Source organism: Pipistrellus hanaki (assembly GCF_964339955.1).
Source record: "Pipistrellus hanaki genome assembly, chromosome: 5".
Taxonomy (NCBI): Eukaryota; Metazoa; Chordata; class Mammalia; order Chiroptera; family Vespertilionidae; genus Pipistrellus; species Pipistrellus hanaki.
Genome location: NC_140507.1, coordinates 99,820,762 through 99,834,672, shown reverse-complemented (window position 1 = coordinate 99,834,672; position 13,911 = coordinate 99,820,762). Strand labels below are relative to the sequence as shown.

Genomic DNA, 13,911 nt, shown 5'->3' with positions numbered 1-13,911 from the left:
CCCGCGGGGCGGGGCCTCGGGGCATGCGGCCAATGAGGAGCTTGATTGGCGGGCAGAGTCGGCGGCGCGAGCGGAGCGTTGGGCTGGCGCTATTGGTGGCTCGGTAGCGACGTCACGACGTTTGGCGGGAGAATTGGAAGCGGGTTTTGCGTGAGGCTTGGAAAAGGCGGACGGTTCCCGGCTCCCGGGACTGAGGGCGCGGAGCCGAGGCGGCGTTCCTGCTCTGGGGAAGGGACGAGAGAGCCGCCCCGAGCGGCCGGTGAGGACGCCCTGCAGCCGGTGGTCCCGGGTCGCAGCCCCCGATGTTTGAGGTGGGAGGGTCCGTCTTCACCGTCACCGGTTACACAGGGTCTCGGCCAATGAGATAGGGCTTCTCCTTATTGTGATGTGGCTTTTTAAAAAAATTGTAGTTTTGGGGTTTTTGAAATAAATATTCCTTATTGATTTCAGAGACCAAGGGAGAGGGAGAGAGAGAAACATCAGTGATGAGAGAGACCACGGATGGACTGCCTCCTGCACGCCCCCCAGTGGGAATGGAGCCCGCAATCCGAGCAAGTGCCCTGACCGGAATCCACCCGCGACCTCGCGGTTCAAGGGTCGAAGTTCAACCAAGGCGCCACACTGGCGCGGGATGTGGTTTCTGGGCAGGACATTGGGTTCGTGGCTCTGGCAGTTGATAGGTTGGGGAGGAAGACCACAAACCCGGGAACAGAGGCCGCCATGTCCTGAGGGCACAGTCACGTGGGCGTGCTGGGCGCCTCACTTCCGTGGTTCTCCGGGAAAGGGGTCCCCTAACCCGTGGGAAGCCCATTAGCGGGGCGGGGGGCGGCCTTGAAGTTGCTGGCTGGTAGGTGTGGGTAGCCGGGGGCTGGGGGACGGTCCTGCACCGCCCTGCCTAGAATGCAGGATATGGGGTTATAGCTCTGAAAGGCCTGCATCTGTCTGGAGAAGGAGGCCATGGAGCAAGTGCTCTTGACCGGGACTCGAACCCAGAACCACAGGCTGAGCTCTAACCACTGAGCAACACCGGCCAGGGCCACCGTTTTTTTTTTTTTTGTTTGTTTTTTAAAACAAAATCAGTTTTACTACAGAAAAGCTTCCTGCGCAGGGGACCCAAGAGGGTTGCCTGCCTGTCACATTAAAAAAAAATGTTTATGTTTTTTATTGATGTCAGACAGGAAGGGAGAAACATCAATGGTGAGAGAAAATTATTCATTGTTTGCCTCTTGCATGCCCCACATTTTACTCTTGACACCTAGTAAGAGCCAAATAAATTTGTAAGTAATGTGTAGGTGATCTGTTATCATGTGTAAATGAGAAATGGAACCCAGAACCGCAGGTCGAAGCTTTATGGAACCCCTCCTAGGGCTTTTAGGGCCGGTGCCCAAACTCAAGCGTGCATCACTAGCACTTGAGACATTGTGGGGCCTGACCCCACACTTCCTGTTTAGTAAGTCGGTGGAAACCAAGAATTTGAATTTCTAGTTTATAGCTGATGCCGATGCTGTCGGTCCAGGGGTCATGGCTTTGCAACCAAGGCTTTAGGGGAAAAAAAATAATTTTCTTTTATCCTCTCTATTCACTTCTTTGCCAGCAATGATTTTAGATTTCCACATTTTCCAACAATAATTTTATCCCGTGGCATGGAATAATTACAGAACTCATTGCCACAGCATTGAAAAGACCCTTTTCCTTGCAGAGGAATTACATATATCTGGTCTTGGGTACTGGTATGTTGACTGTAAGATGTAAAAGGAGCCAAAACCGGTTTGGCTCAGTGGTAGAGCGTCTGCGGACTGAAGGGTCCCAGGTTCTATAAAAAAAAAAAAAAAGATGTAAAAGGAAACATGTAAAAAACAAGGGGGCCCTCTTGTGGTGACCATAGCAATCCAGAAACTAAAAACCCAAGCTCGTTCTATCAGGAACCCAGTGGGGCAGGGGAATCATCTCTGATACATCCAAGGCCCTGGGGACTCCTCAGCACTTCATTTCTACTTCGTTCCTCTGACTGACACATTCCTTTCCCACGGTGGGTATCACGTGTCCTCAGTGGCAGGTAATTTGACTGCACCTGTTTCCCTTGACAGTTAGAACTCAGATTTTTCTCTTGGGTCAAGAGTTTGTGAGGAAATTGTATTTGATACTTATTTTGTCAGAGTTGAATATTCTTTGTCATTTTTCAGTTTAGGTGTTATAAATAGTTGAATAACCACTGATTATTTCTGGACCTGACTGGTTTATAACTTCAGAAGAAACAATGGAAAGCCAAGAATTTATTGTAAGTCTTAACCACTATTTTTTTTTCTTCCACATTTAACAAATGTTGCTAAAGTTGCCAGATGGAGAAAAAAAACAAAACAAGACACAAAAATCTTTCAAACAAACAAACCCTCCGAAAACTCAAAACCTAAAGCAGGACAATCAGTTAAATGTGGACTTTAGATAAACTGAAAGTTTTTTAGTATAAGTGTGTATGTCTCAAGTGTTGCCCTGTATTTTAACTGGCAGCCCTCTCTCTTGTCACCTATTCACATTTGTTACACAAAGTCCGTTGGAATAAAATCTCAGGAAGCATGGGACCAGGAAATCTTTCTTTTGACGAACTGACACGCCTCATGTGCATCAGTAGTCTCAAATTATTTGGTCTTTTTTCTACTCTTGAAAATTATTGCGGACTTTTGATTATGGCGATTATATCAAATAATTTTTTATTATAGGGATTATGTCACTGTCTTTCATATTAGAAATTATAACAGGAAGTTTAAAAAATACGGTACTCATTTACTAAAAATAATAAACTCATTAGATTTAACATAAATTACATTTTTTAAAGAAAATAGCTATATTTTCCAAAACAATAATCAAGAAACATTGACAAGAGTAGCATCGATGTACATTTTTTTGCATGTCCTTTTAACATTGGATTTAATTCTCTGCTTCTGCGTGAAATCTGAAATTGAATCTTACATTCTTGCACATAAACCTTTTGCACTCTGAACCATTCTGGACATTGGCTACCAGCTACTCGACGCTACTTTGCGGCGGAAACTCAATTCCCCGTAATCACTAATAAACTGCAATCTTCCCTGAGAGGGGACATCCGAGTGATATGCTAGAATTCCGATGTCCCCTGAGAGGGGACAGCGGAGTGCAAAGGGTAAATAACCTGCACTTAATTCCACTGTGCTTCCCTGAAGGAATGAGAGAGAAGGCAAGTAGATTCGTGAAAATAGTTCTGCCCTCACAGGCCCGTGAGGCGTCTTGGGGACCTGCAGGCGTCTCTGGACTGCCCTTGGAGAACTGCACAGACCATGAGTGCTGTGAACCCAACACATTTTCCCTTTCCCACTGATGACTGAGAAGCTCCAAATTACTTTTATTACCAGTTATCTTCAGTTCTTATTTAGAATTTACTTCTCCTTTCTCCACCCACTTGCCTTTTACTGCCTAGTTTGTTTTTTCATTGGATTTTTTTTTTTATTGTTATGCTGTCTGTGCTTTTATATTGGTAAAAGATATCCTAAATATTTTTTTTGGTAGAAGGGTATAAAATATGAAATGTTTAATATGTATACACTAGAGGTCCGGTGCATGAAATTCAAACACAGGGCGGGGGCGGGTGGGTCCCCTCAGCCTGGTCTATACCCTCTCCAATCCAGGACCCCTTGGGGGATATCTGACTGCCTCTCAACAATCCGGGATCACTGGCTCCTAACTGCTCACCTGCCTGATCATCCCCAACCACCTCTGCCTGCCTGCCTGCCTGCCTGATTGCCCCTAACCGCTCCTCTACTGGCTTGATCACCCCTAACCACGTCTGCCTCATCCCACACCTGGGACTCGGGCTGGCTGCAGCCGCAGTGGACCGTGGGCGTGCAGCTTTCCCTTGGCCGCAGGCGCAGCTGTTGGTGCCCGGAACCGTGCCACAGGCCACAGCTTGGCTGGTCCCCCTTACTCTATTGTGAGCTCATTTGTGTCTGTCTGGTTCCCATTCATCTCTCCCCAGTGTTGAGTGTCTGAGCCGTTATGGTATGATGGCGTGAGGGCGTGATGACCATTTGCATATTAGCTCTTTATTACATAGGAATTATATAGGTTAGAAATCATTTCTTCACTTTGTATTTGGAAATAGGTACTGTATACTCATCAGAAGACTAAGAAGTCAAAAGTGTGGCAAGATGGGATTTTGAAGATCGCTCACCTAGGAAACAAAGTAAGTGCAAAGCAGCCAAAGACAGAATCCAAAGCTGTGTTTAGTTTCAGTAACAGCAGTCTGTATAAGGAGGCTATGCCATGTGGAGAGGGTCAGTCCCATACTGGACATCTCCACGTTCAAGTAATGTTACTATCCTTTTTAAAATTGAATTTATTGGGGTAACATTGGTTAATTCTTCTCATTTAAACAGATGAATGTTTAGCCTTCTCCCTCCTAAATTTTTTTATTCATTTATCTTAAACTAATACATTCATTCACTGTTTGATGTTTTTCTGTGTAATAGTTTCTTTTTGTTTAGGATCAAGTCTTCAAAATACTATAGATTTAGTCTTATAGTGGCCTGGTGCACAGATTCATGCACATTGAAAGGAAATTAATTAGAAGAAATATTTTAATATAGCTATTTACCCTTTCTCTATAATAGAAGTGTCAACCAAATTCACGATTGACAATGACAGATCGAAGCATACACAAGTGATTGGCACCATGCGTGAGTCAGTGTTTATTTTTAAATTGCCAGTGCGTGTCATATGTACCGGCCGATAGGTTGGTTGGAGCTTAGCCTTTTATATAAATCTAATTGGATTCTGAATATCCATCATGTCTTCTTGTGATACAAAATCATACTACGTCAGGCTAGGAGTATCCACCTTTTTTTAAATAATATATTTTATTGATTTTTTTACAGAGAGGAAGAGAGAGAGATAGAGAGTTAGAAACATCGATGAGAGAGAATCATCGATCAGCTACCTCTTGCACACTCCCTACTGGGGATGTGCCCTCAACCAAGGTACATGCCCTTGACCAAAATCGAACCTGGGACCTTTTAGTCCGCAGGCCGACGCTCTATCCACTGAGCCAAACCGGTTTTGGCTCTAACTTTATCTTCAGTTGTCACATGTGTTTATTGTGTTCATTGTGCACCTCATACTGGTAGGTTATAAGAAAATAAGATGAATTCAAGGTAGCACCAGAGATTCTCTGACGCAGGAGAGGTAATAACATCAGTCTGTCCTCAGCCACTACTTACAGTGCTTCTCTTGCTGTCATAATGCCTTTTGTCTGTCTATCCAAACCTTTCTCTCTCCCGTTAATGGCGTCATCGCCCAGCAAGCATGTCGGCGGTGGGGAAAGTGAGGTCAGCCATGGAGTCAGCGTAAAGAGCTGTCATGCCAGGCAGACCTCGCTGGCGGCCTGGCTCTTCACCTGGTGGGTGCGTAACCTTGGCAAGTTATTTAGCTTCTCAGGCTTCCAGTGTCTTTCTAAATGGGGACAGTGATACCTTGTGAACTTGTCCAGAGGGTTAAATGAGAAAACATGTAAACCTAAACAAAGTGTCTGGCCCGTTGTGAGCATGCATTGGATGGTAACTTTTGTAGTTTTTGTCTTTGGGGGAATTTATCTAAGAGCATACGGATCATACCATGTACACATACATGTTTAGGGCTCTGATTACAAAGGAGAAACATCAAAATCTGACTCTGGTTTAGGAGTCTTCCCAGATGAAGGGTTTGCCTTATACACCAAATTGATAGGTTGAGGGAAGAGGGGCTGAAAATGATGCTGTAGCTACAACACAGAGGTACAGACCAGCAGGCAGTGTGGGGGCTACAGGCGAAGGTTGTGGCTGGAGTGAGGCCCTTGCTGGGCAGTGGCAGCCGCCACATCATGATGGACGGAGAGCGCAGTTCGAGGAGCAGGGAAGAACAGCAGAAGAGCTACAACCATGTTCTATTTTAGGAAATTATTTTGGCAACAGTGTCAAACAGAACTTTTACAATAAGTTCCGAAGGATGAAAGTCAGACTGGACTTTGGGAAACAGTTGTAGTGAAGGGACAGCAGTAATACAGACAGAAAGTGATGGGGACTGACTAAGCGGTGACAGTGAGAGGGGGATGACTGGCGAGAAGTTAGGAAACGATCACAGTCTTCAGGTCTCGATGCGGAAGGTAAGGAGACTCCAAAATTAGTTTCCAGTTCCTGTATGATTAATGTACTAGGTAGGGTGTCTCCAAAAGGAGCGCCAGGTTGGCGGGAACTCAGAAGATGTTGAGTTCTGTTTTGAACGTACTGAATTTCACGGTCATGGAAACATTCAGGTAATGGGCCTGGAAGCCTGGGACTCAGGAGAGTCCTGGCAGCTGGAGGAGTGTGTGGCTTTTGGTGATGCTTGCAGCTCCTGGAGTGGATTCATTGGTTCATTTGCTCAGCAGTTTTTGAGCTTCTGTTCTGAGTTACACACCGTTCTGAGGGATGCCGCAGGGAGCAGAGATAAACCCCTGACTTTGTGGAAGTCACATGGAGGAGACAGACCACATGTCCAGTGGGTTAAGCAAACCACCAGGAGTAGGGGAGCAAGGGTGAGAATGGACATGTGATTTGTACTCCGGGGGCTTTCCTGGCCATTGTGAGGACTTGTGCTCTCATTCTGTGGGGGCTGTGGTGACTCTGGGAGGATGGAGCAGAAACGTGACCGCATCTGATGTTTGTGGGTGATGATGTTCAGGGCGGGGATAGCATGGAAAGGGGAGAGGAGAGAGCCCTTGGAAACACCAGTTTTTTTTTTTAACAGCTTTACTGACATACAATTCACACACTTTGCTTTTTAAAGATTTTTTTATTGATTTCAGAAAGGAAGGAGAGGTAGAGAGTGAGATAGGAAGAATGAGAGAGAGAATCATTGATTGGCTCTGGGGATCAAGCCCCACAACCTGGCACGTGTCCCGACTGGGAATCAAACTGTGACCTCCTGGTTTATAGGTTGACAGCCATTGAGCCACACCAGCCGGGATACACACTTTTCAATTCCCATTTAGAGTAGACAGTTCAATGAGTCTAAGTATATTCAGAGAGCTTTGCAATCACGATATAATTTTAGGGCATTTTTGTCACTCACACAAAAGAAATCCCATACCCATTGGTAGTCAGTACTCAGTATGTGATTCCAGCCTAGCCAACCACTGATCTGCTCACTGCCGGCAGCTTTGCCTGTTCTGGGCCTGTCACGTGAGTGCAGTCACAGACCTTGAGGACCTTTGGGAGCTTCTTTTGTTGTCATGCTTCAGTGTTCGTCCATGTTGACTGTATCAATGCTTTATTCCTTTTTAATGCTGAGTAATGTTCTATTGCAGTGTTTCCCAAACTTTTGACATATGTGTACCCCTTCTATAATTTTCGTAACGCTGAGTACCTCTCATACTCATGAGAACGTAGAATTAGGCGCAGCTAAGCATGGTGCAGTGCATATCCCCACCAAACTCCGGTGCAACACATACCCCCACCAAACTCTTACCGCACCCCTGGGGGTATGCGTACCACACTTTGGGAAACACTGTTCTATTGTATGGATTTTCCTTATCCATTCATCATATGACATACATTTGAGTTGTTTCCACTTTTTGACTTTTAGGAATAATGCTAGTGTGAACATCTGTGTGCAAGTTATTTGGAAACATGTTTTCATTTCTCTACCTACCCAGCTGTGGAATTGCTCTATGTTTAATTGTTTAAAGACCTGTCAAACTCGGAGAATCCAAGATCGCTGCTCGGGTAGACACCTAACCGCAGCAGCACACAACAATTTCAATGGAATACAACTAAAATGTAGAGTGGACATCGCCCAGAGCCACAGGTAGTCGACTGACTGAAAATTCTACAACAAGAAGGAAAGAGAAAACCAGAAGGAAAATCAGGGGAGCTGAAAAAAAGCCTAAGGTACGGAGACATGCTGTGTGCTTGCACGCACGCGCGCGGAGAGGTCGCAGCCGGAGAGGAGAAGAGGGCTGGGTGCTGCCCGGCATTCCCTAGCAGGAAGGAAATAAAACCCCCAGCCTGGGCTGAACCCCCGAACCGGCAGCGCTGAGCCCCAAGTTATGGGCCAGACCCTGGGGACCCAGGCTCTGGCAGGGGGAGACGGGGCTGTGAGGTGGAATCCCAGGCGAGCAGCGAAAAGCAGGGCCCCCGGAGTCGCGCGGACATTGCGCGAAGAGGACTGAATGTTGACTCTGATGCTGGATTACTCTAGCCGGAAGGAACAGGGCCTCCGGCGGCGCTGAGCCTCAGTCCGGACTGCTCTGAACCCCAGTTCTGGGCCAATCCCTGGGGACCCAGGCTCAAGTAGAGGGAGACGGGGCTATGAGGTGGAGTCCTGGGAGAGCGGCGAAAGGCCGAGCCCCCGGAGTCGCGCACATTGCTTGCAAGGGAAGGAATGTTGACTCTGATGAGGGATTGCCCTGGAGGGAAGGAAACGGGAGCCCCGGCTGTGTTGGGCCCCAGTTTCGACTGCTCTGAACCCCAGTTCTGGACCAGACCCTGGGGACCCAGGCTCGAGCAGGGGGAGACGGGGCTGTGAGGCGGAATCCCAGGGGAGTGGTGAAAAGCGGAGCCCCCAGAATCGCGCGCACTGCGCGCAGAGGACAGTCTGTTGACTCTGATCCTAGACTCCCCTAGCGGGAAGGAGAAAAAAAAGCTCCAGACTGGAGGAATGCGACAGGGAGCAGGAGCCCCTGCCAAACACTGGCCAGCCGGGCGCCGGCAGGGAGCCCGGGCGACGGGGCCCCCAGCGGGATGGGGTGCCCCTGAGCCTTCGACCTCTGAGCTCGGGCAACGGAGCCAAGGCCTTGGGCTGCTTCCTGGGCGGCGCCGACCCTAGCAACAGGCTGGAGCAGCGCGGGAGCCCGTGGAGAACAAAGGGGTGCCATAGGCCAACCTGCTGAGCTCCCAGGACAAGGAGGAAGAAACCAAAGAAGTTCTCAATGTGAAGAAATCAAGTGAGAGCAAAAGATAGTAAAATTACTTAAGAAAGAATACAAAGAAGATCTTGAAAAATCAAAGACTAAGTCAGTCACCAGCCAACATTGCAACATATATGCGTTTAAAAAAAAAGGACAGAATGTTGGAACAGCGGCGGCCAGGCCTAGAGTGCCCAGGCACAAGGCAGTGGCAACCGGGCCCGGAGCAGCAATGGCCAGGCCCCAGAGCAGCAGCAGCCAGAACCAGAGCAACAACAGCCAGCACTGGAGCAGCCAGACCTGGGGCAGTGGCAGCCAGGCCTGAGGCGGAGGCAGCCAAGCCCAGGGTGGCCAGGAACATCCAGACCCGGAGTGGCCGGGCCCAGAGAAGCCGGGCCCAGAGCAGCCGGGTTGAGAGCAGCCAGGCCCAGAACAGCAGTAGCCAAGCCCGGAGCATCCAGGCTGGGAGCGGCCAGCTGGGCCCAGAGCAGCCGGGTCGGGTGCGGCCAGGCCCGGAGCAGCAGCTGCCAGGCTGGGAGCTGCCAGGCCCGGAGCAGCCGGGTCTGGTGCGGCCAGGCCCGGAGCAGCGGCTGCCAGGCTGGGAGCAGCCAGGCCCGGAGAAGCCGGGTCTAGTGCGGCCAGGCCCGGAGCAGCGGTTGCCAGGCTGGGAGCGGCCAGGCCAGGAGCAGCGGCTGCCAGGCCCGGAGCGGACAGGCCCGGAGCAGCAGCTGCCAGGCTGGGAGCGGCCAGGCTTGAAGCAGCCGGGTCTTGTGCGGCCAGGCCCAAAGCAGCGGTTGCCAGGCTGGGAGCGGCCAGGCCCGGAGCAGCCGGGTCGGGTGCGGCCAGGCATGGAGCAGCGGCTGCCAGGCTGGGAGCAGCCAGGCCAGGAGCAGTGGCTGACAGGCTGGGAGCGGCCAGGCCCGGAGCAGCCGGGTCTGGTGCGGCCAGGCCCGGAGCAGCAGCTGCCAGGCTGGGAGCGGCCAGGCCCGGAGCAGCCGGGTCGGGTGCGGCCAGGCCCAGAGCAGCGGCTGCCAGGCTGGGAGCAGCCAGGCTCGAAGCAGCCGGGTCTGGTGCGGCCAGGCCTGAAGCAGCGGTTGCCAGGCTGGGAGCAGCCAAGCCCGGAGCAGCCGGATCTGGTGTGGCCAGGCTCGGAGCAGCAGCTGCCAGGCTGGGAGCGGCCAGGTCTGATGCGGCCAGGCCTGAAGCAGCGGTTGCCAGGCTGGGAGCATCCAGGCCCGGAGCAGCCTGGTCGGGTGCGGCCAGGCCCGGAGCAGCAGCTGCCAAGCTGGGAGCGACCAGGCCCGGAGCGGCCGGGCCCATAGCAGCCGGGCCCAGAGCAGCCGGGTCGGGTGCGGCCAGGCCTGGAGCAGCAGCAGCCAAGTCCAGAGCAACTAGGTCAGGAGCGGCAGTGACCAGACCCGGAGCAGCTGGTTGTGGAACGAACCAGAGCAACAGAGGCCAGGCCCGGAGCAGCCAGGCCCGGAACAGCTCGCTAGCTGCCTCTCAGACATGGCTGGAAACTTTTGTGGGAACTTGAGGGTCTGCTGAATCAAGTGATGAAGGCTTAGATCTGGATGTGTTGAGTTAGTATAGGGCTGGGGTGTTGATCTGTGAGTGCCTTGGGTGGGGCCTGGATGAGGCTGGTTGACCTATTTGGAAATGTCTTTTGTGTGAAATGTATCATTGGGCATGTGGAGGTATTATTGATATGAGAAAATGCTAAGTAACTGATTTACTATCTGAAAAGCGATTTACTATCGGGGAAAGGGAGGGAGGAAGAGACTGAACATAAACTGCACCTATGGATGAGGACAATGGGGGATGGGGAGGGGGCGGAGGGTGGGGTGGGAACCTGGTGGAGGGGGGAAGAAATGAGGAACCTTTGTAATAATATGAACAATAAAGATTGATTTAAAAAACAAAACAAAACAAAAAAACTGTCAAACTCCCAAAGTGATGGGAACAGCAATATTTATTTATTTATTTATTTATTTATTTATTTATTTTTAAATAAATTTTTATTGTTCATATTATTACAAGTGTTCCTTTCCCCCCCCTTCCCACCCCACCCTCTGCCCTTTCCCCACTCCCCATTGTCCTCATCCATAGGTGCACAGTTTATGTTCAGTCTCTTCCCACATCCCCCACTCCCCTTTTCCCCAAGAATCATCAGTTCACTCCCCTTCCATACCTCTGATTCTATTATATTCAACAGTTAATATTGTTCATCAGATTTTTTTTTTAATTTCCTTGGTTTTTGGATTCACTTGTTGATAGTTACGTATTTGTTGTTCATAATTTTTATCTTTATTTACTTTCTCTTCTGAAAGAACCCCCTTCAGCAATTCATATAATTCTGGTTTGGTGGTGATGAACTCCTTTAGCTTTTTTTTATTAGTGAAGCTCTTTATCTGACCTTCGATTCTGAGTGATAGCTTTGCTGGGTAGAGTATTTTTGGCTGTAGGTTCTTGCTATTCATCACCCTGAATATTTCTTGCCATTCCCGTCTGGCCTGCATGGTTTCTGTTGAGAAATCAGCTGACAATCGTATAGGTGCTCCTTTATAGGTAACCACCTGCTTAGCTCTTGCTGCTTTTAATATTCTCTCTTTGTCCTTTGCTCTTGGAATCTTAATTATGATTTGTCTTGGTGTGGTCCTCTTTGGATTCCTCTTATTTGGAGTTCTGTGTGCTTCCTGGACTTGTAAGTCCAATTCTTTCCCCAGGTGGGGGAAGTTTTCTGTCACTATTTTTTTCAGTATGTTTTCGATATCTTGCTCTCTCTCATCTTCTGGGACCCCCATGATTCTGATGTTGGATCGTTTGAAGTTGTCCCAGAGGTTTCTTACATTATCTTCAATTTTCTGGATTCTCTTGCCTTCTAGCTTCTGCAGAGGAGTGTCTTCTGGCTCTTTATGTTCCAAATCTTTGACTTGATTCTTGCGATCTTCTATTCTGTTTTTAGGACTCTGTAGAATATTTTTTATTTCAGACAATGTATTCTTTATTTCTTGTTGATCCCTTAGCATTTCTTGTTGATCCCTTTTCATATCCTCATAGGTCTCATTTATTTTATCGGCCTTTTCTAGGAGTCTCTTGAAAAACCCTATAAGTGTGGTTTTGAACTCTATATCCAGTCTCTTTTTGTCCTCCATTTCTTTCGTTTGTGATCTATTTGGTTTAGGCATTTTCCCAGGCAGCTTTCCTGATGGGGCGGGGTTTCAGGGTGGAGCCTACAGCCTTGGCTTCCGTCAGCCCCGCCCTATGCGACTCCTGAGACTCAGGGTCCTTCCGTACTTGTTGCAAGCGCCTCTGAGAGAAAGATGCCTTCGATTTTCGCCTGCTACCAAACAATGTAAGCTCTCCCGCAATGGGCCCGAAACTGGGGTTCAGTTCAGTTGTAAGTGGATTTGGAGGTGGCGTTCAGAGCAGTCTGGAGCCTGTCTCCTTCCCGCCAGGGCAGTCCTACGGCACAGCCGGCCGGCCCTTCTCTGCGCGCTGTGTGCGCGCCTCTGGGACCTCCTTTCGCTGCTTCCCCGAGTACCGCCTTACAGCCCAGCTCCCTCTGGATGAGCCTGGGTCCCCGGGGTCTGGCCTAGAACGGGGGTTCAGAGCAGTTGGGGGCCCAGCACAGTCCAAGTGTTTATCTCCTTCCCGCTAGGGAACGCCAGCCAGGCACTCGGCCTCCCTCCTCTCCGGCTCCGTCCTCTCCGCGCGCCGCGTGTCTCCGTACCTTGGGCTTTTACAGCTCCTCCGCGCTTCCTTCTGGTTTTCTCCTTGCTTCTCGTTGTAGAATTTCCAGTCAGTTGACTTTCCTGTAGTTCTGGGTAATGTCCATTTTATATTTTAGTTGTATTTTATTGAAATTGTTGCGTGCGGCTGCGGCTAGGTGCCTACCCGAGCAGCCATCTTGGATTCCCTCGGAACAGCAATATTTAAAGGGCTAGTGAGAAACTGCTGTGAATGGCTACAGAGACGCAAGGAGAAATCTCATTGGCTTCCTTTTCTCCTTGTCCCCAAGCACAAGTTCTATGAGTACCTCACACACAGGGACTTCCTGCAAGCCCTTGTCTCCATCCTGCTCTCCCCCGGACTGCAGCAGTTTCTCACATTCCTCTTCTGGCGCTTCCCAGTTCCACCCCAAGATCTGGGTAGGGACTAACTTTTTAGTTTCTTGTGTGTGCCTTCGAAGCTCTCTTCACAGAGGAAGGGACATTTCAGACAGACACACTGTGTAACCCAACTAACAAAGTGGGTGGTCCTTTCCTGCTGCTTCCTGCATGCCCCACACTAGGGTGGGAGCCCGCAACCCGGGTATGTGCCCTGACCCAGAATTGAACCATGACCTCCTGGGTCACATGTTGACAATCACTGAGCCACATTGGCTGAGTGATCCTTTCCTTACATGGTTTACTTACAGAACAGTCTTAGATTTTCTATTGAAGATGTTTATGAAAAGCAGAATTATGTTGTGCCCCATTTTAATGTTTATTTTGTTTTAATATAGGCAATTTTATATGATGACAAAGGAGAATGCTTGGAGAGTTTATTTTTGACGCGGCTTAAGGTATTTTAATGTGTCTATCTTATTTTTCTTAACTTTTTCTTATTGATTTTAGAGAGAGGAAGGAGTGAGAGAGGGAGAGAGAATGTTGATCTATTGTTCCACCATTCATGCATTCTTTGGTTGATTCGTATATGTGCCCTGATGGGGAATCGAACCCAAAGCCTTGGTGTATCAGAATAATGCTCTAACCAACTGAGCTACTTGGCCATGGTTGTCTACTTAGTTTTAAGTTATGTTTTAAGGTATCTCTTTAAATATTTTTTTATGAATGTTAAAAAGTATAGTCAAGATACTAATACTAATAATTCTAGCTAGTGTTTACTGAGCATTTATTATTAGCCAGATTCTGTGCTAAAAGCTTTTATATGTCTGATTTGATGTTTATATAGCCCTGTGA

General features: G+C 48.9%; 1 protein-coding gene across 8 annotated transcripts in view; it reads left to right on the top strand.

The window, feature by feature from the left end:
* Positions 1–13,911, top strand: part of ZGRF1 (zinc finger GRF-type containing 1) — a 67,095-nt gene that overhangs the window by 138 nt on the left and 53,046 nt on the right. The window contains exons 1-5 of one of the 8 annotated variants that reach the window (XM_084883319.1): positions 670–847; positions 1,700–2,056; positions 2,184–2,278; positions 4,133–4,213; positions 13,455–13,514. In XM_084883319.1, coding sequence (XP_084739445.1) covers positions 2,258–2,278; positions 4,133–4,213; positions 13,455–13,514 — 162 coding nt within the window. In that variant the 5' untranslated portion in view covers positions 670–847; positions 1,700–2,056; positions 2,184–2,257. Of the gene's footprint in view, positions 1–133; positions 312–669; positions 848–1,699; positions 2,057–2,183; positions 2,279–4,132; positions 4,214–12,968; positions 13,099–13,454; positions 13,515–13,911 lie in introns of those variants that run through there. The other 7 variants (XM_084883316.1, XM_084883315.1, XM_084883314.1 and 4 more) reach the window with 7 other exon arrangements.